This window comes from Danio rerio, chromosome 14, assembly GCF_049306965.1.
Source record: "Danio rerio strain Tuebingen ecotype United States chromosome 14, GRCz12tu, whole genome shotgun sequence".
Lineage (NCBI taxonomy): Eukaryota > Metazoa > Chordata > Actinopteri > Cypriniformes > Danionidae > Danio > Danio rerio.
Genome location: NC_133189.1, coordinates 34,823,932 through 34,850,542, shown reverse-complemented (window position 1 = coordinate 34,850,542; position 26,611 = coordinate 34,823,932). Strand labels below are relative to the sequence as shown.

General features: G+C 31.9%; 1 protein-coding gene across 6 annotated transcripts in view; it reads right to left on the bottom strand.

Annotated features, from left to right (window-relative positions):
* Window positions 1–26,611, bottom strand: part of mtus1a (microtubule associated tumor suppressor 1a) — a 49,206-nt gene that overhangs the window by 6,049 nt on the left and 16,546 nt on the right. For 2 of the 6 annotated variants that reach the window (XM_068213221.2, XM_005157240.6), the window contains exons 4-9: window positions 25,069–25,233; window positions 22,987–23,091; window positions 21,996–22,106; window positions 14,525–14,745; window positions 7,794–7,860; window positions 582–796 (exon numbers count right to left, since the gene is read on the bottom strand). In XM_068213221.2, coding sequence (XP_068069322.2) covers window positions 582–796; window positions 7,794–7,860; window positions 14,525–14,745; window positions 21,996–22,106; window positions 22,987–23,091; window positions 25,069–25,233 — 884 coding nt within the window. 6 annotated transcript variants of the gene reach the window in all.

Sequence of the window (26,611 nt, the reverse complement as noted above, 5' to 3'; positions counted from 1 at the left end):
AATATCTTATGAAGACTTTGTATGAAGTTAAACTATGCCAACAACTCAAAACACACCAGAAGAAAAAAAAAGGATCTTAATCATGCAAATGATTTGTTAAAACAAGATAGCAATGTGCTAGAACCTGCTAAAATACAAGCAATTCACTAAAGCAACAACCATGTAAAACTTGTTAAAACGTGCTACAATGTGCCAAAATGTTAACATGTAAAACATGTTAAAATGTCATGCTAACAATGCTAATATCGCTAGCAACAAGTCTAGCTGCTATTGTGCCTGTCTAACTGTCCATTTATACTTATCTGACAGACTGAAAAACCATTAAAATCCACTTCAAAACATGCTTATAAAGGAATTGTAAGCCGTTTATTATTAGAAGCTTTTTTTTTTTTTTTTTTAAATACAACTAATAGGTCAAAGCTTTTGGTTTTCTTGTATTTTAACATAAGCAAAGAAATGAATCCACTCACAAAGCTACATAACAACAATATATAAGCATTAGCCTAAAATGACAAGTGAAGATATCTGAAATAAAACATCTGTGTCAGGACAAACAACAAAAAAGCCATAATTTTCCTAACCTGCTGCTCCATCTGAGCTTTGCACTTGTCTGCCTCCTCCTGGTAGGCCTGATGGACTTTCTCCCATTCTGTAGAGTAAAAGGTCTTCAGTCTCTCCTCGAGGTCAGCAAGGTCCAAGCGGTGCTGCTCCTGGACCTTCTGCAGGACTCCATCAAAAGCAGAGCGCAGATCCTCCTTCTCTTGCTCCAGACGCTCACAGGAGTGACCCGAGCTTACTGAAAAAAAACATAACGTATTAGAAGTATACTGCTCACAACATAAAAGCAACACTAGTGTTGTTTAAGTGTTCCCTTTATTTTTGAGCAGTATATAATAATAAAAAAATAAAAAAATGTTTATTTTTTTCCCTAAATGTTGACAGGGATAAGAAATGGCTAGAATTACCTCTGTAATACCCTTTGCCTCTAATGTGTTTAAAATTTTAAACCTGACTTAAATCAAATGTTGATATTTTTGTGCTACAAATGTATACTTACTATAATAATTTCAGCATATTAAATGAAATACTTCATTTCCATATTTAAATATAATATTTCCATTAACTAGTAATACAAAAACATTATTAATAAACATTTTTTTTACCCTATTCACCTACAGTGTATTTCTTCATCAATCAACCCCATATAAGCAGCCTTTAAGATGATTGGCTTTTTTTGGCATAATGTCAACAGCTCTCTGGATTTTAAAAGAGCAGCTGTCTGCTACTGATCTAATGCACTAGTTTGTCATATGAAAATATAGATATGCTACATGTAGACAGCAGTGGAGCAAATGTTTAAAGGCCAACATGTCCATTTGTTGCCTTGACATGAGACTCTGCCAATGAGACGCGATGATTCATTACTCAAGAATTCTGCATTGAAACCCAGTTGTCTCTACAGTTCCTATATCTCCAGCACTTCTGTAAATAAAATGTCAACTGTTACACGAAACACGTCAAATTATAACCAAGGGAAAGTTCAAAGGAATGCATGCAGACAGACATTTCCTCACAGTCTCGGGAAAGTGTGCCACAGACACTGCCCCTTTGAACATTACACATCTTTGCCCAAATCTTCTAGTTGGGAACAGATGACACATTTAACTGCCCTGCACCAAGCACATTTGCACTGGGCTGCTGTGGTTTATACATAAAGTGACACAATGAATGCTGCAGCTGCTGCTGGCTTTGTAGTGTACAAGTGTGCTAGAAGTAATCCAGTGCATGAGGTTTGAGGGTATTTACTGGTGGGACACACATGAGGCTGGGATTGTCAATAGACAGACTTATAAATTACTTAATTATTGCACATGTCTAAAAGCTGTGGGCAGCTTCTAAACATTTATTCTTTTCTATCTGTATTTATTTAAATATCTGTATTTAATCATGCATCATACTCTATCTGTACCTGAATTTTAATATGGTCAATTAGTTAAATATGTATTCAGTTATGCATTTAATAACTCATTCTAGCTTCGTCCCTTAATTTTTCTGGGGTCACCAAAGCTTATCCAGCATATGTTTTTGCTGTTAGGCAACAGTGCCAACCACTGAAACACCGTGCCGCCGCATACAATGACAATATTTAACTTATTTTTTACTATATTTGCAGATATTTAAAAACCTAATTTTTTTTACATGCATCATTTGCATGCATGTCTTAGCCTCTTTGCATGCATGCCTTTAAATGTCAGTATATGTGAATATATCTGTTAATCATAGATCCATTTATTTAAATGTCCGTGTTCACACACTCACACGCGCACGCACGCACACATTTTTTTTTTGCAAAATTATATGTATTTATTTATGTATCAGAAATTATTGAAGGGCTGTTTAATTGTGCATTAAAATAGCAGCATTTTTCATTTATTGAACTGTCATTTATTTGCGGGTTATTAAAAAAAATACCATGCAGTTTTGTATTTATGCATGCAATTCATACACACAAAGGCTGAAAAACAACTTTTCCATCAGGATCCTAATTTTCTGTTTAGCATTTAAACATGACCTTTAATGGGGCATAAAGAACAAACATCAGTGTGATAAAACTGTTCTGATATCTAAAATATTATTGAAGTGATTAAAACATCAATTTTTAGGCCATTGGCAAATTTGTTTTTCTTAGAAAAAAAAAAAAGAATTCAACCGCTTCACTGCTTTAAACAGAAAAGCAAACAATTGTCCTCTAAATCCAACAAGTGGCCTGAGCATAAAATAATAATAAAAAAAAATAAATAAAAATAAATAAATAAAAAATGGAATAAAATAATATAAGGTAAAATAAAATAAATTAATTAAATTAAGTGTAAAATGAAATAAAATACAATAAAAAATAAATAAAATATTAAATATTAGATAAAGTCTAAAATAAAAATAAAATATTAAAAATTCCATTAAAAATAAATAAAATAAAATATAAAATACCAACCATGCAACCAACAAGCAAAGGTCATTAAGTCACTTTGTAGCACTTATTTGTCAATGACCAACAGCACCATAATAAAACAACCAAATAAAACTAACAAAGTTTACAAGAACATGCTTATATCCAACTTCAGTACAAAAACAGTTAAACTGCAGCAGATTTTCCAGCTCGTCTCATTTGTATACTGAAGCATCAGTGGGCGTTTCTGAACTTCATCTATTATCAAGGTCAAGAGCATGTCGGCAAATAAATTACTTTAATGAGTCACAACACAAGAACGGCTGTTGTTCTCCTGGGGAAAACTTGGGTCACATCCCTTACTGGCACTGCAATCTAATTATCCATATTCAGTGATGAACACCAGCTTTATTTTCCCCTTTAAAGGCAACCTTAAAATGAGGTTCAATCAGAACCGTTATAAAGCTGCTTTCGGGGGATAAATGAGAAGTAATGTATCTAATGACTTGGTCGTCCAAGCAACAGTTAACAGAGCTAAACTATGATCAGATCCACTCAGAGAAGAGCCAGAGCCGAAGTTCCCTAATGGCCTGATGCATTTCATAAATCTGCAGAGTAATTGTATTATAGGTCAGATTTATGATGCAGAGCAGGGCTGAGGGCCTAAAAATAATCCAAATAATGCAAACAAAAGGCAGACAGTTAGGAAGATGACTCTTTCTTTTTTTTAAACCACAGAAGAAAATAAAGGGACAAACAGATCAGCAAAAATGTATGTGCAACTGCATACAAATATACTTTTTTTCTGAAATTAGTAAAATATTAAGAAAGAAGCCTAACATGCATGTTTGTGCTTCTATTTTTGTAACTAATGTCTTATAAAAAAAGAGAAAATAAAAAAAAGGATATTTAAAGGGACCGTTCATCCCAAATTTTCTGTAAATATTCTCATGCTTTATGTATGTGACTTTACTTCAGTCATTAAAGATGATGTTCAGTTGAAACCATGATCCTTGGGGATTTATATAATAAAAGTCAATGGCTACTGGCGGTAGAGGGTCAAAATATAGACAAGTAATACAAAACTAATACCCACGCTACCCATAGCCATGATGATACAGTACATTAGGGCTACATTACATTACATTGATGGGTCTGTGCAAGAAAACGAATATTACTAAGACTTTTATGTTATTATGTAATTAACACTTCGAGGCCCTATCATACACCCGTCACAATAAGGTGCAAGACACGTGTGCTGCAATGTGTAGCTATTTTCAGACCAGACCATTTTTGTGTCACGATGTTTAAATAGCACATCCATTTCCACCACTCATGGGTGTTCTGGTCTAGAAAAGAGGTGTGATAAGGCGCAATGTTGGCATGTTGCTATTTTGAGAAGCTAAAATAGACCAGTGCAATAGACCAGCTGAAAACTAGCTTTTGTTTAGTGTTATTATTATTTATTACATGCATATTTATATTTGTTTTATTAAAAACAAGCTTAGATTTGTCCACCTGTCTGGTTTTGGTCTATATAGGGCATAAGACATGATGTGCGTTTGGATATACCTCTGTTTTTTGACCACACGTCATTCATTCATTCATTTGGTGGAAATTGGGACTGAATTTATAAATAGTTTTGAAACAAACTAAATTAAATATGTAGGCTAATGGATATCTTCAGTGGAGTGTGTACAAACGGTTTACAGACACACCCTTAATATGCTTTTGCGCCATGCGCTTTAGACTTTGTGGCTAGATTGTTAAAATAGAGCCCTAAAAGGTAATCTACCCTTTTATTTCTGTTGCTACATTCAGAAAAAGCCTCATTTTAATCAACAGTGTTATTTAACATCTGCATTCAATTTCCTGCACAAACTGATTGTTTCACTTTAAAAGACCTTAAAAAGTGCCACAGATATCAACTTGATTACACTGTATATGTTTTTAGTTTGACTCTTAAAGTGCTGGTACTGTAGCTTTGACATATATTATCAACCACAAAGGATTAGATTTAGCTGAAAAAATACAAATCTTTAACACTTTAATGAAAAGACATCTTTAATAGTCTAAAGGGCGAGTACATCCCCAGAAAATATTCATTTTTGGATGAACCATCCCTTCAAATGAAGTTTGAATTTATTAACAACAATCACGTGACATTGTTATTTTTAAGATAAAAATGTCGGTAACACTTTACAATAAGGTTCATTAGTTAATGTATTTACTAACTAGACACCAAATAATCATGAACAACACATGTACAACATTTATTAATCATAACTGAACATTTACTAATGCATTATTAAGATCCAAGTCCATGCTTGTTAACATTAGTTTAATGCACAATGATTTAACATAAACTAACAATGAACTACTGTATTTTCATTAACTAACATGAACAAATACAGTAGTAGATGGAGTGTTCATTGTTTGTTCATATTAGTAAATGCATTAATTACCATTAACTAATGAACCTTATTGTAAAGTGTGACCAAGATGTCTAGACTAAAATCATCCCTAAATCAACATGCATTACCCTTCTGCACTGAGAAATTAATAAGTCACATGGCAAATAGCGAGCTAAATGGATTGGACACAGTTCTATCAGGTTTTGTGTGAAGACAGCACTCGTTTCATTAGACGAGAGCAGTTGTCCTGTGTTAAAAGACACTTTTGTTTTATATGGGAATTCTGGGTGTGCGCCAAAAAACATCACGCTGCAGTATGCGCAATGACATCACTCGCTCCATAGCAGGGTGAAAGCTGAAACTAACAGCTATCAGTGGGTAAATTTTGCTAATATTTACTGCAATATTGTGGGTCCCAAAAGTGGTCTGAGAAATTCTTTATAGGGTCTTAAACATGGTCAGGAATGTGCTAATACGCTTAAGCGGTGATTATAATAGTAAAGAAAGATCATGTGCAGGACATAAAGGTTTATAACGTGAGAAAACTGATCTTTTTTTAAATCATTTACTTCAAATAAATTAAAGTGATAGCTCACCCAAATGTGAAAATTTACTTCATATTTACTCTGTGGTTCCAGATGTTTATGAACTTCTCCCCCCCCAATGAACACAAAAGAAGTAACACTGGAACTACATAAACTGGGACTATATAAACTGGAAGCCATAGACACCATAGCAGAGGCAAAATACTGTGGAAGTGTATGACATCCAACATTCTTCAAAATATCTTCTTTAGTGTTTATCAGAAAAAAAAAAAACGGGGTTTGGAAACCCTTGAGGAATTGTAATTTTCACTTTTTAGATGAACTTTCAATTTATTCCTGATAAAAGCTGAAGGTAATATTATATATGATCAGTCAACAATAAAGAAAAAGCCTCATATCACTGTCCTGCACATGCTCAGTTACCAAGTGGTATTACGAGCTGTGAAATCAATGTAGTATAGATCTCATGAGAGACGCCGGTTAAATTAAATTCTCTATGTTACTTTGCTCAGAAGTGAGGGACATCAGCCTTGTCTGACCTTGTTGACAGGCATGAGTATGACCTTCACAATTCAGGAGTTGAGCTTGTGTTTTTGAGGTGTGTCTCATAAATGAGTATTATTACTGTATGGGAGAAGAGAGACTTTTCAACATGAACAATAAAACAGACTACCTTAGTGACCTAAAAAGGATGGACTGAAATGCAAATATACTGAAGTAGTAGGCATTAAATGATAGACTTCTGTTCAAAACTTATGTAAACTAAACATTTTAGACAATGGAATCTGACTTAATTTCACAAAGATTTAATAGTTTTGTCCCATCAAAAAGTACAAAAGCAAAGAAAACGTAATTCATTCATTGTTTACAACAACATGGATAATAAATATTATATTTCTTGCGGTTTTTGAAAGACTGAAAATAATCAATGTAAACTTAAAAGTATTATAAATATTTTGTTTAGCATGTGACAATCTGAAAACTGTGAACATGTACATGTGTAGTTTAAAGATTTAATTTAATGCCAAATTTAATTCTGGGGTCAGGCTAATATTTTAGGACAGTTGTCGGACTCACATAGTACAAGTTAACTATTGTGTCATTTTGTGACATAAAATGCATTTTTTGGAATTGAAATGCAAAATTTCAAAGCAAAAAACTATTTATTAATTTTAATACATTTAAAAATGATAATAATTTGGAATAGACAAATCATAAATTCTAATAAAATTAAAAAAAATCTGAATATATTATCACATAATAATATATAGTATAATTTTAATCATGTTAAAAAAACAAACATTGAAGCTGCAATCTGAATACCCCACTCTTACTCCACATGATCCTTCTGAATTTGTGGGAATGAGAAACTTTTAAAAAAACAATATGTACATTTTTATGTCTTTGCTGTTACTTTCAAATAAACACACCCTTTCTGAATCAAATATAAAAAAAGAAAAAAAAAAGAAAAGAGAAAAGTCTAGAGTGTGCATAGCTAAAACAAGACTTTATATTTAGCTTAGTTTTGGTCACTTCATAAACCAATATTTGTATGTGGGTTTATGTTACTAATACTACTCCCTGCACTTTATTTCTACATTTCTCTCCATCGATAAATGAATGACAGAAATACTCTGCTAATAAGTTTGGACTCATTATCCCATGCTCGCGTGAGAGGTTGTGGCAGTTTATTCTGCATGTTACAACAACAAGTGGCACACCTACTGCTCATCCTATTGTTTACCACGTGTCACCCGCAATCCAAATATTACATTAATTATAAACCATGACATTCTGGCAGCTCTCTCCCTTCTACCGGCAGACAGAGAAAGCGAAGCAGTCTACAACCACACACACACACACACACATACACACACACACGCTTACCCAGCTCCTCACGCAAGGTGACCAGCTCCTGAGACAGATCCCGTCGCTGCTTCATCACCTCGTCATGCTGCAGAAAACACAGAATCACATTATTCAGAAAGTATATTAGCATAAAACCATGTGCAATCTAATAAACAACAACTCCTTTTGCAGACAAACTTTCTAATAACTTAACCTTTCAGCATCCGTTTTCTTTTGAATTATATTTTGCCTATATTCATATAAATAGCATTAATGTGTAGTTTTTTTTTTTTTGTCAATTAAGATGTATTTCAACATTTAATTTCACAAATGTATTCTACAGCAGGCACAGGAGAGAGATCTTCCAAGGACTTTCAGGACAAAATTGCCCCCATGAAAACCTATTAAAACTGCAATATTTTATCTCAGTGACATTTCAGTGAAATTTCAGACACACTTTTCTGCAAAAAGGGTTCTACTTTGTTGGCAAGGCTTTAAATGTTTTTAATTGTTATAATAATACATTTAAAAAAGCTATGACTTAAGACAATTGAAAACCTATTTTCTGCTATTAAAAACTGCAGGTCAAATCAATTAAATAGTGTATAAATAAACAAAGAAACAAATAAATAAAACAACTTAGTAAATAAATAAATGAATTGTGTGTATTTTCTATGTATAAACGTGTTTAGTTTTTAAAATTATACTGCAGTTCAAACATTTTTAGATAATGATCATTGACTTTTCAAATAATAAATCAATAATACTACAAATAATGATAATAATAATAAATAAAACAATAATACTAAATCACTAACAACAACAACAACAACATTAATAACAAACAACAAAAACAAAAACAATAATAATAATAAAATAACACTAATCAATAATAATAATAATAATAATAATAAACACAATAACACTAATAATAATAATAATAATAATAAAATATCACTAATCAATATTAATAACAATAATAATAATACATTTACTTTTAGTCATTTAGCAGACGCTTTTATCCAAAGCGACTTACAAATAATACAATAACACTAATCAATATAAATAATAACAACAACACAAAAAAAAATGTATTATTATTTATTTAGAGTTTGCATGTTCTCCCCAGGTTTGCATGGGTTTCCACTGGGTGCTCAGATGTCCCCCAAGTCCAAAGACATGAGGTATAGGTGAATTAAATAAGCTAAATTGGTCGTAATGTGTGTGTGTGTGTGTGTGAGAATGAGTGTGTATGGATGTTTCCCTGTGATGGGTTGCAGTTGAAAGGGCATCCGCTGCGTAAAACCATATGCTGGATAAGTTGGCGGTTCATTCCGCTGTGGCCACCCCAGATTAATAAAAAGGACTAAGCCGAAAAAAAAAGAATGAATGAATTTATTAATAATAATAAATAAAATAATAATAATAATAATAATAATAATATTAATAATAATAAATAAAATAATAATAAATAAGTTTAAACTAAAATAAATGGAAACATTTTTTTCCATGAAAAAATAAAAGCATTATATAACTAAACTGAAATTTGAAGGAACTTCAAATGAAGGAATTTTTGGTAGTTATCAGGTCAAGAAAACTAAATATTATACATTTATGATCATTTCTGACACTGACATGTTTGTCCAGCATGTTTTCATGTGTAACTTCTCTTAAATTGACTCACAAGGGTTAAAAATAACATTGTCCAACAGTCAAGTGACAACACAGCTGTGAAACTAAAACACTACAATGACAGCTCTCAATGCGTGATGTAAAAAAAAAAAAACATCAACATTAAAATGTGGAGCAACAAAACCACCAGCACCTCTTTCTTTTTAAAGTCACCCAGCATCACAGCAGCTGCAGTGCTGTCAGCCTCCTCAAACCAACACAAAGACACTTAAAAACCCACGGTCCTGATCTGCCCTTTCCCCCCAAAAAATCAATACATGGCTGTACTCACTAAAATAACCACATTTATATCAATCACACTCCTCATGATCACATCAACACAACAGCATCTCACTGAAATAACATACTTTCCACTACCATCCCATTACGAATCTATTCATCCTTTGTCCTGCAGTGAGAATGATATATCTTTACCCTGTGTCCAGCGCAGGCAGAATTAAGGCACACTTTGCTGCCAGAGCAGCCCATGATTGCGTGTCTGTGACTTCAGTCCAGATGCATGAAGCCCTGCACCTCCAGCTCCTCTCTCACTGCAGTCTCTCTCTACATCTGACAGACTGTAGTGGAATAAGATCATTGGCTTCGAGCTCACCCAACCACTGACCTTGTATGTGGTGAAAGGATACCGTAAAGTGTCTAATAGAAGGGCAAAGGAGGGAGGAGGTGTACTGTGTTTTGCGAGGTTGATGGAGAAAGGCTGTACTTTAGGACACCCGGAGCAAGAAAAGAGTAAAGAGAAACAGAGTGAAACATGACATTTGTGACAGTTGGATGATTAAATGGTTGTTTATGAAATGGTGTGTGTTACAGTAAGAGGTGACCTTCACACAGGACAGGGGCAGATGGCTTTAGTTTCAGCCATAGCTTAGAATTTGATAACAATACACATTTGTATTTCTTATTAACTGTTATTGACTGATAGAGTTTAAGTCAAATTTGTCTATTTTAATTTGACACTATTGAAAACAAATATCTCAAATGAAATTAGGTTTCAATTATAATCCTTTTATTTCATGACTTTATTAATAGCATTATCTGAATTAAGTAGAACACAATGGATTAATGTTTTATAACAACAACAACAACAACAACAACATAATATTAACAATAATAATAATAATAATAATAATAATGACAACAATAATAATTTATTATATTTTATTATTATTATTATTATTATGAATAATAATAATAATAATAATAATAATAATAATAATAATAATAAAATAATAATGATTTCTTATATAACTATAATATAATAATAATTTAACAACAACAACAACAACAAGAATAAAAGTGTTGTTATAATAATAATAATAATAATATAAATAATGATTATTGTTATATTGTTTTATAATATATTATAATAAATTAATTATTTTAAAATAAGTTTAATATTATATTATAATAGATTATTATTATTATTATGGAAAAAGTAGAAAAATATAATAAAAAAGTAAAAACTACAGCATAAACCATTTTATACACAATATCGTTGACATAATATAAATGATTTGCCTTGCATATTTCAGAAAAAACAATATATTACTGTAATAAACTATATATAAAATAATAAAAGAAAAATGTACCTATTTGCACCAAGTAGTAGTTGTGATAATAATAATATTAATAATACTACTAATAAATCATTTTGCAGTAATCATGCTTTTATTATTAACAATGTGTATGCAAGTGTTGTTTTGCTTAATTATACATTCCACTTGTATTTTATATTATTTATTTAAAGAAAGCAATATTAACAATCATAACTACTGCTGTAGAAAAAGACAAATATCACATTTCGTGACTATATATCAGAAGAATCATAAAAAATTAGAAATAAATTATTATTATTATTATTTTTATTATTATTATGGAAAAAGCAAAAAAAGTAATAATAAAAGTAATAGAAAATTACTGCATAAACCATTTAATATACATTTAACATAAAATAAAGTATTTATTTTGCCTATTTCAGAAAAACATTCTTACTATAATAAACTATATAAAATAATGGAAAAATGTTGATATTTTTGCATTCATGCAGAAGAGATCACGGCTTTGTACTAAAAGTAGTTGTAGTAGTAGTAGTAGTAGTAGTAGTAGTAGTAGTAATAATAATAATAATAATAATAGCATAATGAATGCAAAATGATTAATAACCATGTGCGCGCAAAAGAGTTTTCTTTTGCATAAGTGTATTTTATTTTTATTTTTTACCATTTATTTAAATAAAGCAATTTTAACAATCATAAATACTGCTGTATAAAAAGAAAAAATATATTACTTTGTAACTGTATATCAGAGGAATCATAAAAAAATTAAAAACCTCAATTTCTCACTATCAACTACATGAATTAATGATGCAGCTTCAGGGGGGAAAAGCATGTGTGGCCTCTTCTAGTGAAATTATGGCAGTGTGCACAGTGTGCTGACAGCTCATTGCAAACAAAAGGAGATGAAGCAGCCTCCAGCAGCTCTCTAGGTATCCCAGCATGTTCCTGTTCGGACCATGTCGAGACAGCAGCTGGTGCTCTCACACAGACACAGAGAAGCCTAGGATCCTCTCATAAAATTAATGAAGGCATTGAAAAATTCCTATAAGGGACACTGTAATCCCACAACACGCTCTCGATCTACAAATGAGCAGTCATGACATTTAGCATTTAGACTCATACATACACCCACAATCAATATACAATTCTTCCATCTATTCATTTAGTAGATGCTTTTATACAAATATACACAAAAATCACAATTTTCTGCTGTATGCAATGAAGAATCATTTATTATATTATATAATGTTTATTATATTTGTTACATAGATTATTAGAGTTACTACATTAAGATTTTTCCACATTATTACTATATTATTACTATAATAGAAAAGCTGTAGTTTAAAACCCCTCAACCATGATTCACAATTGAATGTTTAATAATATACAAAAAAACAAAGAAAATATGGATTTTCATGTGAATAAAAAAAACGTATAAAAAATTTAAAATCTAAATTATATATTTAAATAATTTACGTGGGTTTCCTCTGGGTGCTCCGGCTTCCCCCACGAGTCCAAAGAAATGCGGTATAGGTGAATTGGGTAAGGTAAAATTGTCTATAATGTATTTGTGTGAATGAGGATATATGGATGTTTCCCAGTGATGGGTTGCAGCTGGAAAGGCATCTGCTGCGTAAAAACTTATGCTGGATAAATTGGTGGTTAATTTGGCTGTGGCAACCCTGGATTAATAAAGAACCCCCCCCCCAAAAAAAAAAAAAAATGAATAGATATTTAAATAATCTGAATAACCTATTATATTTGAAGTATAATTACATTTAAATAAAGCATGAAGAGAGTTTTGATTTTTAGCTCTTTAAAAATATACACCCCATTTATATAGACTGATTCTGTAAGAGCCACAGCTTAATTATGGTAGTGCCTTTTAGTTTAAAGTTGGTCCTGGTCCAAATTCTGCAGAAGCAGCCAACATGCACTTCAGAGAAAAGCTGGTCAGCTCAGACAAACTGCACTTCTGCTTTCCTTCTGCACAGCGTTCAGACTGTTGTCCTTTTCTCACCATTAACATTACACATGTACTGCCAACCGGCCTTCACATCATGGTTTTATCAAGGACCATTCTAAAATTAGCAAGCTTGTATCAGTCCAAGTCAAGTATGGCAGGAGAGATTATATGTAACATGAGTTTCAGCAGATCAGTATGAGGAGTTAAAAGGGAATAGCAAAAAAACAAAAGTAATACTACTATATATACAGTAGCTATGCATTTAAGAAAAACATTGTTGTTATTAACATATTGCTTTCTGTTTTAATTTAAATAAATATATTTCTGCATAAAGTAAAAAGGTGCCAAGATTTCAGACATATTTAAAACACAATTTGGTGTTTTTAACTACAACTCATTATTTGGGGGACTAATCATGTTTAAAAAAAAAAAAAAAAAAAAAAAAAAAAGATGAAATTGTTACTCCAATCAGTTGCCATTATCTGGAAAAAAACAATACAACAACTGAGGTCAAGTTGATTGACATATTTATGCAAGTACACACACAAAAAAACTTTTGCTGCTTGTTCAAACTAGTTATTTAAGTTGTTTGATTAATAATTTGTTTTACATTCAATCTACTGAAATTTGTAATATTTTTCGTTTTCTGTTGAGACAAGGAGAAGGAATTGTGTAGAACCCAGCATTTTTTTTTTTACAGTGTATGCATGCATGTTTATTCATTGTAATCTCAACGCACTACTGTCCTGTTGTGGTTCTGTGACAATTAAATTCAAGGTCTAAAACAAAAAAAGTTGTTTTTTTTTTTGGATTTTTGAGGTAATTGTGTGTGCCATTAATTATAAAAATGCAAATATATTGATGGCTCATTATCCGATTGTCAGAGGTCATTTCGGAGTCTCTTTACATCTATATCAGGAAATAGTAAACAATAAATGACGACATGAACGACACACAAGATAAATGGTGCATGCTTCATTTCACAATGTATAGTGTACAAATAAATTGCATAAAGCATAAAAAACATTAATAAAACATTTAATCTATTGACAGCCCAATTAAAACTAAATAAACAGTTCGGGACTTGGATTATAAAATATTATGGTATATTTTTAAAATAGTACCAGAATAATATACAATTATTATTAACGATGAAGACAGGAAACGATAAGGACAACAAAAAATAACAAAATAGTAACTAAAAACGCAATGAAAGCTCAACTTTCTAAAGTTTTATATATATAGATTAGATTTGAAAATCATTGTACTGTATATGTGGCACTAAAGTAATTCATAAGCAAAGTGCCATCAAAGAAAATGAATAAAAAACACAGCATGAGGGAGTAGAATAATAATACACAGCCAACCTTCAAACACACATCAGAACTACAAACCAATGAAATCTGTGCTGGGTGCTCATTTAGATATCCAACCCTAACCCAAGTAATCCAACCCTAACTTGTCAACTGATGGGACATCTTCCTTATTTAATATTAATGTCTGCTGCATAGCACAATGATAGTAAATAAATAAATAAATAATAATAAGCTCCTCACCTCAGCATAGAGATGCTTTATGACCACAGCGACAGCCTCGAACCGCCGGTTGTTGGATAGAAGTGTGTTCTCCAGTTGTCGGATGGTCTGGTTCTTCTTCTCACACTGAGCCTTGTAATACTCCACATTTCTGGATTTGCTCTCTGGTGGCACCAGATCTGGTTGCCCATTCGTAGGCGGCTGTGGATTTTTGGAGCTCGTCCTCGACTTGTTCTTGTCAACTGTAAGAGAGCAAGCATTTAGTACTGTGACAACATTCAGCATTATTTTCCTTCAAGGTGCTCCTCCTTCATAAGACCTTAGACCCGACTGTGTCGCTTGTTCATTTGGAATCCAAACATAAGAAAGTACCAAATGCAAGCCTGAATGAGACAACCGTTCACCCCATCACCAAATATTATCTTCCCCTCTGTGGATCCAGCCATCAGAGGCCTCTTATTTTAGCAGGGCTATGCCACTGTGGTTTTCATTTACATCATCTCATAAATATAACACCAGGACATAATCAGGACACAAATCCCTCTAACAAAGTGGGCCTCAATGCTACAGGAAGGGCACCTACTGTAAAGCTTGCCACTGACTTAGAATTGTTTCTATATAAAGCTGTAAAGTGGTACATACAGTACAAGTTTTATATGAAGATTTTTTTTTCCCAATGCCAACACCTAGAGTCTGTGTTGTTAATCCCATTTGTCCCAGCAGAGTTATTACATAACAGTTCAGTGTGAGCAGCCTTTGACATTGCTGAAATGCCAGCTTTAATAAGGCAGGGCTGAGACACAAACCCAGCGAGGCCTTTCTCCTCTAATGTCACTTCAACAACTCATTCACAGCTAGTTTACATCAGCAAAGTCATTTCTAAACTGTCAAAAACAACAACAACAACAACAACAACAACAGATACATTCATCATTCTTTTCTACTTTTATATAATTTTAGCTTTAGTGTACTTAACATATAGTAAAGTAGAAAACACTGCTGTATAATCAATTATTTAAAACAAGTTATATATGCAAGGTATGATGAACAGAGACTACTGTGTTTTAATATTATGGTGCCATTTTAAGATTAATGCTAAATTGCTTACATTTTCTTCCAGTAGTGTTGGTAGTTGCAAACATGATTGCCATGTGAAAAGTTACAGTAAAAAAATGCTGGGTTCCACACAACTGATTTGATGGATAAAAGCAAAAGTAAATAGGGGAAATAAAAACACATCAATTACAAAATACGAAAAACTTTTTTTTTTTACAATGTGGGTTAAAAAGCAGGAAAAAATTCCATTGAAATAAAAAGAAATATTTCAGTTTTTACTGTTAAAGTCTCTTAACTAAAATGAACTGAGCAAAATGATATGAAACGATACCGTCAAGAGTCCATCTGGAGCTACTTTAGCTGTGCATTTTACTGAAGAATAACAGAATGTCTATAATTAATAGAGATAAAAATACAAACTCACAATTTAAAGTATTTTATATAGTGTTTTAATAATTAAATATACACAGTTGAAGTCAGAATTATTATCTTTTTTTTTTATATTTCCCAAATGATGCTCAACAGAGCAGAGAAATTTTCACAGCATGTCTGATAGCATTTTTTCTTCTGGAGAAAGACTTATTTGTTGTAATTCAGCTAGAATAAAAGCAGCTTTTAAAAAACATTTTAGGCTCAAAATTATTAGCCCTGTTAAGCTATATATATATATATATATATATATATATATATATATATATATATATATATATATATATATATATATATATATACACATACACATATACACATACAGTTGAAGTCAGAATTATTAGCCCCCCTGAATTATTTGCGCCCCTGTTTATTTTTTTCCCCAGTTTCTGTTTAATGGAGGGAAGATTGTTTCAGCACATTACTAAGCATAATAGCTTTAAAAACCTATTTCTAATTACAGATTTATTTAATCTTTGCCATGATGACAGCAAATAATATTTTACTTGATATTTTTCAAGACACTTCTATACAGCTTAAAGTGACATTTAAAGGCTTAACTAGGTTTATAAGGTGAACTAGGCAGGTTAGGGTAATTAGGCTAGTTATTCTTTAACGATGGTTTGTTCTGTAGACTATGAAAAAAAATTGCCTTAAAGGGGCTAATAATTTTGTCCCAAAAATAGTTAAAAAAAATTCAAAACTGCTTTTATACTAGCAGAAATAAAACAAATGAGACTTTTTCTAGAAGAAAAAATATTTTCAGACAGGCTGTGAAAATGTCCTTGCTCTGTCAAACGTCATTTGGGAAATATTTGAAAAAGAAAAAAAAAAGGGGGCTAATAATTCTGAATTCAACTGTGTATGTATGTATATATATATATATGTGTGTATGTATATAATATATATATAATGAAATTATGAGTTGGGAAATGAGTTGTTTGAAAAAAAATCTTCTCTCCGTTAAACAAAAATTGAGGAAAGTTTTTTTTTTTTTCAATACAAAAGACAAACCTAATGACCATATATATATATATATTTACACAATAGGCCTGTTAGAGACTGCTTCAAAGTCACAAAATGTGCATTGTTTTACACTAGAAACAGGCCAGATGGACCCATTGAGAAACAACTAAGCAAGAAGGGTGGAAACATTGTTCCACTCATTTGGATGTCTGCCACCTCAGAAACATGATCCAAAAGTCAATAAAAAATTTCCAATAGACATGGTCTACAACACCAACATTTACTGCTGAAACAGACCTTTAAAATAGACTGAGAGAGCATTCAATATATATGAACGTTCTTTTCATCCCGCATCCTGTTACGCCTTCAAGACAAAGTTGCAAACAGCTCCAGGTCTGTTAGTTCACTGTACCCACCCATAAAATAAACAGACCCATTTAGCTTATCTTAAGCTTATGGATTAAAGAAACTGGAAACATTACAGTCCTGATGATAAGCTAGCCTGTGATTTTATACATTTTTATATAATGCTCAAATCACTGATAAACTGAATTTAAAGTTATTTAAATTGAATTATTTTAAAAATTAGCAGTGTATTTTTAAAAAGGCAAAAAATTGAGGTCAGCGTCTCAGCAGCTTGGTGCGGCACATCAGAAATTCTTTAGCCAACACAAATGCAGTATAATTCAAACCATAAGGTGTCAGTGCTAGGTAAACATTTGAGTGACTCCCTCTGCTGGTCAAGTGTGCTGAACAACAGACTGCAGGAGCATTGAAAGCTAAATTTAAGTTAAACAATGTCAGTTATGCTATTGGAAAAAAAGGAGCCTACAGTCTTGCATATTTTCAAGTTAAAGGTACTAATTTTAGGTTAGGCAATGCACACAGTTGGTTACAATAATTAGCTTCAGTCTTACAGATCGCATGATTAAAGCAATAATTCACTTAAAATTATCATCATTTACAATTAACCAAAGCGCTGTAAACTTTTATAAAAAGTTCATTTATTTTTTCACAAAACAATATATTTTGAAGAAAGCTGAAAACCTGTAACCTTTCAATTCCCGATAGGAAACACTGATGACTACACAGATGATTACAAAACGTGACTATGTTTAAAACCTTTTACAAAAATTTCTTTTGTCTCAGAAATGCAACAGATATTTTGAAGAACGCTAAAAAATACTAGCTATTGACATACACGGTAGAAAAAATTATTCTTTGGAACCCACTGGCTAATTTTAAATGGAAGAAAAAAACCCAACCGTGTTTAAAATCAGTGGATCAGGAGTAAATTTGAAATATTTTTAGGTAAACTACTGCATCCTTCTAAGAGAATTCTCTTATTGTTGTAGTTCAAAAGCCGCCACTGGAGGTCTCTGTGGTTAACAGAGCTCTTCAAATGCAGAAGCTTGCATCATAAAGGCTGAATCCAGATACTATTAGAAGTTTAACTTTATATTTTTAATCCTAAATGTTTTCCTATCCCTGGTAAATTAGCTCTGTTTAAACAATTAAAAAACACAAGTGAAATAATTTGTAAGATTTTAGCATACATTTTTAAATAAAACAGCTATTTAAGAACACATTGGGGCCCCAATTGTCCAAACAGAGAGATCTAAGATATTTATTAAAACAATCCAATATGAATGCAAATGATGAAGCCTTTTTTCATGGTTAACAAAAATGACATTTCCCACCTAGTAATTACAGTAGAGTTAATTAACCTTTATCTCATCTTAATTAAGGTTATCTTTATGATCCAGGGAACATATTTGAATCTCCACAACAGCATCTGTTGAAATCCAAGCATCTCTTAAAAACAAAACACCTAAAAGATAATATGAACTCATAAAATACTAGGCTGATGATTGAGGTGAAAAAATACATTGGAAATACATTTAAAGTGTTTTATACATTTAACTTGCTTATATCAATTACACTGATTAAGTAATATCACTAATGTGAAAAGATTTAGTGACCTAGGCTAGTATATCCCATCAAATGTAACACACAAAACAGATTTAGACATCAATCAGGTTATCATAAAAGCTATCATTATAACTGTTGTATTTATATTTAGTGATATTTCAACGGGATGAAACTTTATCCAAACACTTATTTAGCTCAAATGCAGTCCTCTAATGTTACACACATGAAATAAATAGACATTCCATTACTTGATATAGTCCTAATTTGTCCAGTAACTTTAAAAAGGATTAGTTCACCAACAGCATCTCCTCTATGCAAATTTAACTAGACATTACATTCAATCTAACATCTAAAGCCAAAACCAATCAGAGATGATAAAAACATCAAAATTAGGTAAAATCAAAACTCACCTATGAAATGAATCAATTAAGTATGGACTTACTTAATCTACCAACTTGGTAGGTAACCACCAGAACCCAAACTGCGGCACAGATATACATGTTATTTACATGAAGACCCCAGGCTCTATTTGTGGCTAGCAAGAAGATGCCTACAGACCGTTGCACAAATATCAAATACTCTTTGGCACAGAGAGAAAAACAGTCCAAAGATAGAATCATCAGCACAGGGTTGAAGACAGCACCTTAAGAGCTACTTTGAAACGTCTGTACAGAATGAAGGAGAGCAGAAACAAGGTTTACTGAGCTGCAGACCTGCCAGAAACCCCACAGCAAGCTTGCATCCTGAGAGCAGCTGGAGGTTTCTCAGCAATCCCTTTGCCGTCAGCCTTACATGGATGTTGGACAGAGACAATTTGGAGATGAAAAACATCTTGACGAAAAGATAGAACTCTACTCAAACAAAGCAAAAACACACAGAGATGATGCTACAGCAAAAACACTTGCCAAACAAATGGCAAAGACTGTGAGAAATGAAGGAGAAAGGAAGAGATCCGTTGTCCCCTGGCCATACTTAAGCAAGAAAAAAATTCTCTGAAGCAGCATGGAATAAAAGAAGCATTAATCCACCAGTTTTGAGCTCTTATTCAGTGACACTCAGCATCTCTGGCTCTGCGCTGGGTGTTAAGGAGGTGTAGGATGCTGGAAGGTAGGAGAGAGTGAAGGGAGGGCACTGGGAGGAGTAAACAGGAGAGTGGGTTTGGTGGGAGGGAACACTCCTTTTTCTAGCTTTCTCTCCCGCCATTTTTAACACTCCCCCACGTGAAAGAAGTGAAACTAACAGCATATAGCAAAATGTTTGACAAGGATTACACCCTGAGCAGGTCTAGTAAAGTCACTTATATGGAAGCTTGTTTAGACAGTTAAGTAAAAAAAATATATACTGTACACTACCAGTCAAAAATTTGGGGTTAGTTTTTTTTTATATTCTCTGTTCATCAAGGTGGCATTTATTAAAATGTATATATTTTTTAAACTGTTAAATATTTCTTAATTTTAATTAACTGCTTTCTTATTGTATGTAGTTTCAAATTAAATTATTACTCCAGCCATTATTACTTTTATTACTATTATTATGATGATGATGATGATGATGATAATAATAATAATAATAATAATAATAATAATAATAATAAATATAATAAATATAATAAATATAATAAATATAATAATAATAATAATAATAATAATAATAATAATAATAATAATAATAATAATAATAAATATTAGAGGATAAATTCATCATTAAAATCACTGGATTAAATGATTAAATTAAATTCTGAACTACTTTTTCATTTTATAGTGCAATAACATTTCAGTATTTTTACTGTATTTTTCAGAATTTTACTGTATTCAAGGCAAAGGATGAGATTTCTTTGGGGTTACAAACAGGCCAGCGCCAATAGCAAACAACCACAGAAACGGTCTAACACAAGCATGTAATGCCAGCAAGAGCTCAAAAAAACAAAATGTGCAACCCACAGTAGACATAATTTCAGGTTTGAAGGGGTTGCTGACGGCAGCAGACAATGCACGTTTTCAGTTCAGGCTGCAGTCCAAATACTAGAGGAGGAAGGAGCCATAAAAATCAGTTTTAAGAAATACCAAACCTTCTCTTCAATATGTGATTCCACATTCAAATACAGCTGGGTCAAAAAGACTGACGAAAAAAAACAGAAACAAAAAAATTTGTCTCATTCTTTATAGTTTAGAAATTATGTTACCAACATCTCAGTGAAAAGGCACTGTCAAAACTTGAATGGAGCTATATGTAAAATTCATGATTACTTATCGTTAGCAAATCATATTTATAACTCAGGCTCGCATTTGTGCACAAATAACATACAAGATTCTAAACATTATTTAATGCCGCAACTCAAATCCACTCTTCGATACACTGCTATATACAGAAAACGAACATCCAAACATCATTCATGCTGCTAAGAGATGAACTTAGATGAAAACTAAAACATGTGCCGTTTTCTTTCTTCTCAGTAATAAAACAAATAATAAGACAAATGGAGAGAACACAGCAGTAGAAAAAAAAGCATCTGATCATAATGACATGGATGTCTGCACAAGAGGTGAAACAAATTACACAGATTATAGAGCCTATTATGTTTTCGTAAATTTCACACCCCTTGCAAACACCGAGATCTCAGCATAAAAACGAAAAAATAAAAAATAAAAAATAAATAAATGAAGAAATAATTTATTCTGGCATACATCCCTTTATGTTGACAATAAATACAAGGCCTTCAAGGCAGTGTTTTACAGGAGGTAATTTATGGCACAGAAGATAAATGCATGCATACACCCAAGATTAATCCCTGAAAGGAATGCTATGGTCTTTTGTAATTACAGTACTTATATGTGGTAAGAAAGCATTGCATGTGCCAGGCTGAGATAAGCCAGAATTCAGTCGTATTCAGTAGTGCTAAAATATACCTGCTTAGCCAGGAGGGTGTTTCACAGCACTTATACAGTTCAAACATGCTCTCCAGCCATCTTGATTTTGTGTTAAAAGTTTATCTAAAACAAACCATTAAAAATGTATATAAAATAAATTTATAGATATTTTAAACCCCAATTCTTTCTTAGATTTGTTTTAAATATGCTTCACTTTTAACTGCTAATAAACTGGGTCTCACCTGTTGGAGTAGCAGCGGTTCTCACTGGTCGGGGTGTAATGGAGGTTTTCAGAGGACTGCTTGAAGACCTCACCGAACTTGACGATGATGTTGATGCATTTTTGCATCCTGCTTTAAATAAAATGGTTAAGAGACAACATATTACACTTTCCACCAGGAGCATCAGCAAACCTAAAGATGACTACATGGTAGATTCAAATTATGTTTAAATGAGAAAAAGAAAGGTTTTATTAAAAAACATAAATAATAGGGGTAAATATAAAACTATGGGCATTAAAAATATAAAACTATGGGCATTTAAAATAGTGTTACGAAAAGAAGAAGAAAAAAAATCTGAATGTAAACTGGCATCAGATTTCTTATTTTAATTAATTTTACATAACATCAACTGTTTATTTATTATTAACTTTACTTGAGAACTAGTCACATGCTACAATATTTCTATAATGAAATACGATTTGTAGTTATGTTGAATACTAATAAAAAAGTTTTCAGTTCTTTTACAACACTATTTTCCATGTTGCATGTTTCTATGTTGGTCCATGTTGCATTTACAATTTTGTCAAACTTTGTCAAACGCCAGCTTTTTTTTTTTTTTTTTGGAAGCAAACCTAATCTGGACTTTTCAGTAGTCTCAGTCTGCTTGTTTGGTGAACACCAAGTTTCAGATGACTATACTCAAACAATTACCAATTAACAGAAGTTGCCCTAGAGTTCGTTTTAATTAAACCAAATATGCCGGGTCTGAACACACCCAGCGACAAAAGGTTAAAGTTTTGTTTTTGTGTGCCTGCAGGAACAGTGTTGGGAATTACCCTAAATTGATGAACAAAGCTGAAGCCATTAATGGCTTTTTTACTTTCTTTTCTTTTATTGTTCTTTTGATTTTGAGGAAATTTACTAGGGCATGCCCTGACCTGACAGTGTGTTATTCCTTCACCTGAGGTGCAGAAGTTAATGCTTACAATGTTGTTGAATGTATGACTCATACCTGATGATGCATTCCTGGTAGGTGGACATTGCAGCTTGCTTCTAAAATAAGTTGCCCTGTTAGATGGTGTTTTACTCAGGCTTCCCACAGAAGGCTCTTCATGATCTGATGAAGTGAAAAAAGTAAATCATTAATCCTACACACTATCAGTACTTGCTCATTATTTTTTTTGTATGTAAAGTTTCAGTCTCCAGACCTTCACCAGTCACACTGTATATAGACACTCACGGCATTATAAAATAAACAGTTAATATTAAATGTCAAAATATGCAAACCAATCATTATATATATATATATATATATATATATATATATATATATATATATATATATATATATATATATATATATATATAAATATAAATATATAAATATATATATATATATATATATATATATATATATATAAAAGCTCTTATATATATATATATATATATATATATATATATATATATATATATATATATATATATATATATATATATATATATATATATATATATATATATATATATATATATATATATATATATATATATATATATATATATATATATATATATATATATATATATAATTGCTAAAATAAATACAAGCAGAAATCTTCCTTGGTGGCATAATGGCAGGAATAAACAAGTCAAGAAGCACTTTTTAATTCGATCACAAGTCAGCAATGCTAAATTTAAAACATTAAACATTTCAAGCTTGCCCGCTTTCAAACAGTTGCAGAGGTAGTCAAAAACTACTACATATAGTAGTGTAAATGCTTATGTGATTGAATGCCTACAGACTACTCATATTCCTAAAAAAATAGCAAACATGCATTTATACCAAACTAATCGGATAGCATTTAAATTTTGCTGTTTGAAATTTAAGCCTGGTGTAAGGATGAAAAACTTAATAATAATAATAATAATAATAATAATAATAATAATAACAAAACAAAATGGATAAGAGATTAAAACTTTGTATAATAATCAGTCATTAACCAGAATGCATCTAAATACCAGCAATCAGGGTAAATTAATAATAATAGAATGAATGAATTAGTAATTTTCTTTAGAATAAAAACTGATAAAAACACTAAGCTCACTGTACCTCTTTGTAATAATAATCCTGCTTCTATAAATCGACGATCTCTGTTGTTTTTGCATGTTCTCTCTGATAAGCTGAAGTTTGATATCTTGCTGGTTTTGAAATGTTACCATGAGAACAGCAAACACCATGCTGAAAGACCTCTGTTACAATTAACAGCAATATTCCCAACCGACAAACAGATCTGAATACATTAGAAACACAATTTCATATCCATTTTTGTTATTTTACTTACTCCACAACTGATTCTTTGGTTTCCCATGAAAGGCAGAAAACAAAGGAATAATACAAAAAAGATAGAATCCCATAAGGAAGCATGTCAAAAGAGTCAGATCAAACTGAAAAAAAGAGCTTGACTGCAGATTCAATGTTGAATTAGTAAAAACATGCTCGGAAATTTTGGTCAAAGTGCCTCCACGTGCAGACAAGACCTTCCACTGAGAGTTAAGCATGGTGAAAAGAAAATAAGATCCGTTTGCAGAAAATCCTCATTTTCATGTGAAGAGATTTCTCAAACCCCAACAAAGTGAACTGAGGCGGAATAAACCCTGCCCTGCAGACGTGTGGGACTGAGTGACCCGATCCATACAAACATCATGTCCATCAACCAATGAGGGCAGCAGACCATAAAAAAGCTAAAAGTGAGCCTAGACTAAAAAGAGTGGCCTATATTCTTAATGTGTAAATCTCCTGATCAAACTGAAATCAGGAAATGACTTAATTTAAGCTCAAATCACCTTCCAAATTTGGGATGTCTTAAAAATCTAGTCAAAGTAAATGGAATCCCTTAGAAAGGATTTAATTTTTAGGCTTTGGATTAAAGGCTCCACTGACCTAGCAGAGAATTTGGGTCAAGCTGGATGGTATGAGGTTGATCTTTTCTGATTAATTTTTCAAACCCATCACCACAGCTCTAAAATTACAGAATTATATTATGCAAAATGATACACAATACAATAGCAGCATGGAGTTGAAGAGAAGAATCACCTTGCTTTGGTTGTCCACTCGGCTGAGACGCACTAGAGCTCTTAAGCTGTATTTTGGGCTTCACGGGCAGTTTGGAGGCAGATGTTGGAGCTGAGAACACAGCAGGTCTGGATTGAGATCCTGAAACTGTACTTGCACCTTCAGTCAAAGGGACTTTGAGCTTAACTGCAGTGGGAAAAAAAAAAAAAAATCCATTATCAATCAAGAGTCACAAACATGTAGATGACTGTACTGCATACTTTGCATTAACAGTTACTGCTAATACTATAGATATTAATAAGAAATGCCATCACAAAGGTGCCAGTGACATTTTTTGAGGGTTAAAGGATGCAGGCTTTCCTTTTTTCCAGCTTTCCATATGCTTTGCTACAGCTAAAAAATAAAATAAAATGTACGGATAGGTGGGGGGGAAATGATTTTCATTGGGTATCAATATTGTTATAAATTTTTTTAAAAATCCCAACACAGCAGGTCTGGATTGAGATCCTGAAACTGTACCTGCACCTTCAGTCAAAGAGACTTTGAGCTTAACTCCAGTGGGGAAGTAACATACAAATCCATTATTAATTTTGTTATGAGTTGCATACATGTAGATGATTGTACTACATACTTTGCATTGTCAGTTGTCCCTAATACTATAGATATTAATGAGAAATGCAATCACAAAAGTACCAGTGAAATTTTTTAGGCACTAAAGGTTGCAGCCTTTCCTTTTTTCCAGCTTCCATAAGTTGGTAAAGGTAAATAAAAGTCAGTGGAGGAAAACTGATTTTCATTTGGCATCAACAATGTTTATTTCTTTTTAAAAATCCTATGCTTCTTAACTTTTACCAAATGAAAACTTCCAAATCAAGATATTAGAATCATTTGTGAAAAAGCAGGCAATGCTGAAAGCAGAAAAAATGAAGTTTAGAATAACTTAATGAATGTTAAATATCTGAAAATTATTTTTTGAAATCTTATTGTAAAATTAATTAACATTAACCCTTTGACTGCCCCTCTACTAAACGGTTGACCATGTTTTTACAGTTTTAAATAATAACTGTTAAAGTCATTTAAAAAAAAATTACTGTTTTAAATAATGGCTTACACACACAGCATTGTTGTTTAAAAAATAAATACATAAAAAATCTTGTTGCACTACTACACTTTTGGTTTTATTGCATAAGAAAAAAAAGCATGTTAAATGAGAATCAGAAATATTTTATGGCATACTTAAAAAAAAAAAAGTGATTTAGTATTCAAAAGTGTTTTATTTTGAATATTTTAAAAAATAAATCGGTCTTATACCATGAAAAATCTGAAAATATGACATGTATTAAGTCCAGTACTTTTACCATAAACCGACATATCATCTACTTGGTAAAGACTGATATTTAAAAAATTATGGGAAGTGTTGGTTTTTTTTCTTGGTGGGGTAGTTTATTATATTTTTTAAATAAATACAATGTCAGCATAAGAAGTTTTTGAAACATAAGGAGAAAAATACAACCCCAAACGTTAAAATAGATGTGTATGAATAAAATAATAAAACGAACAAAAA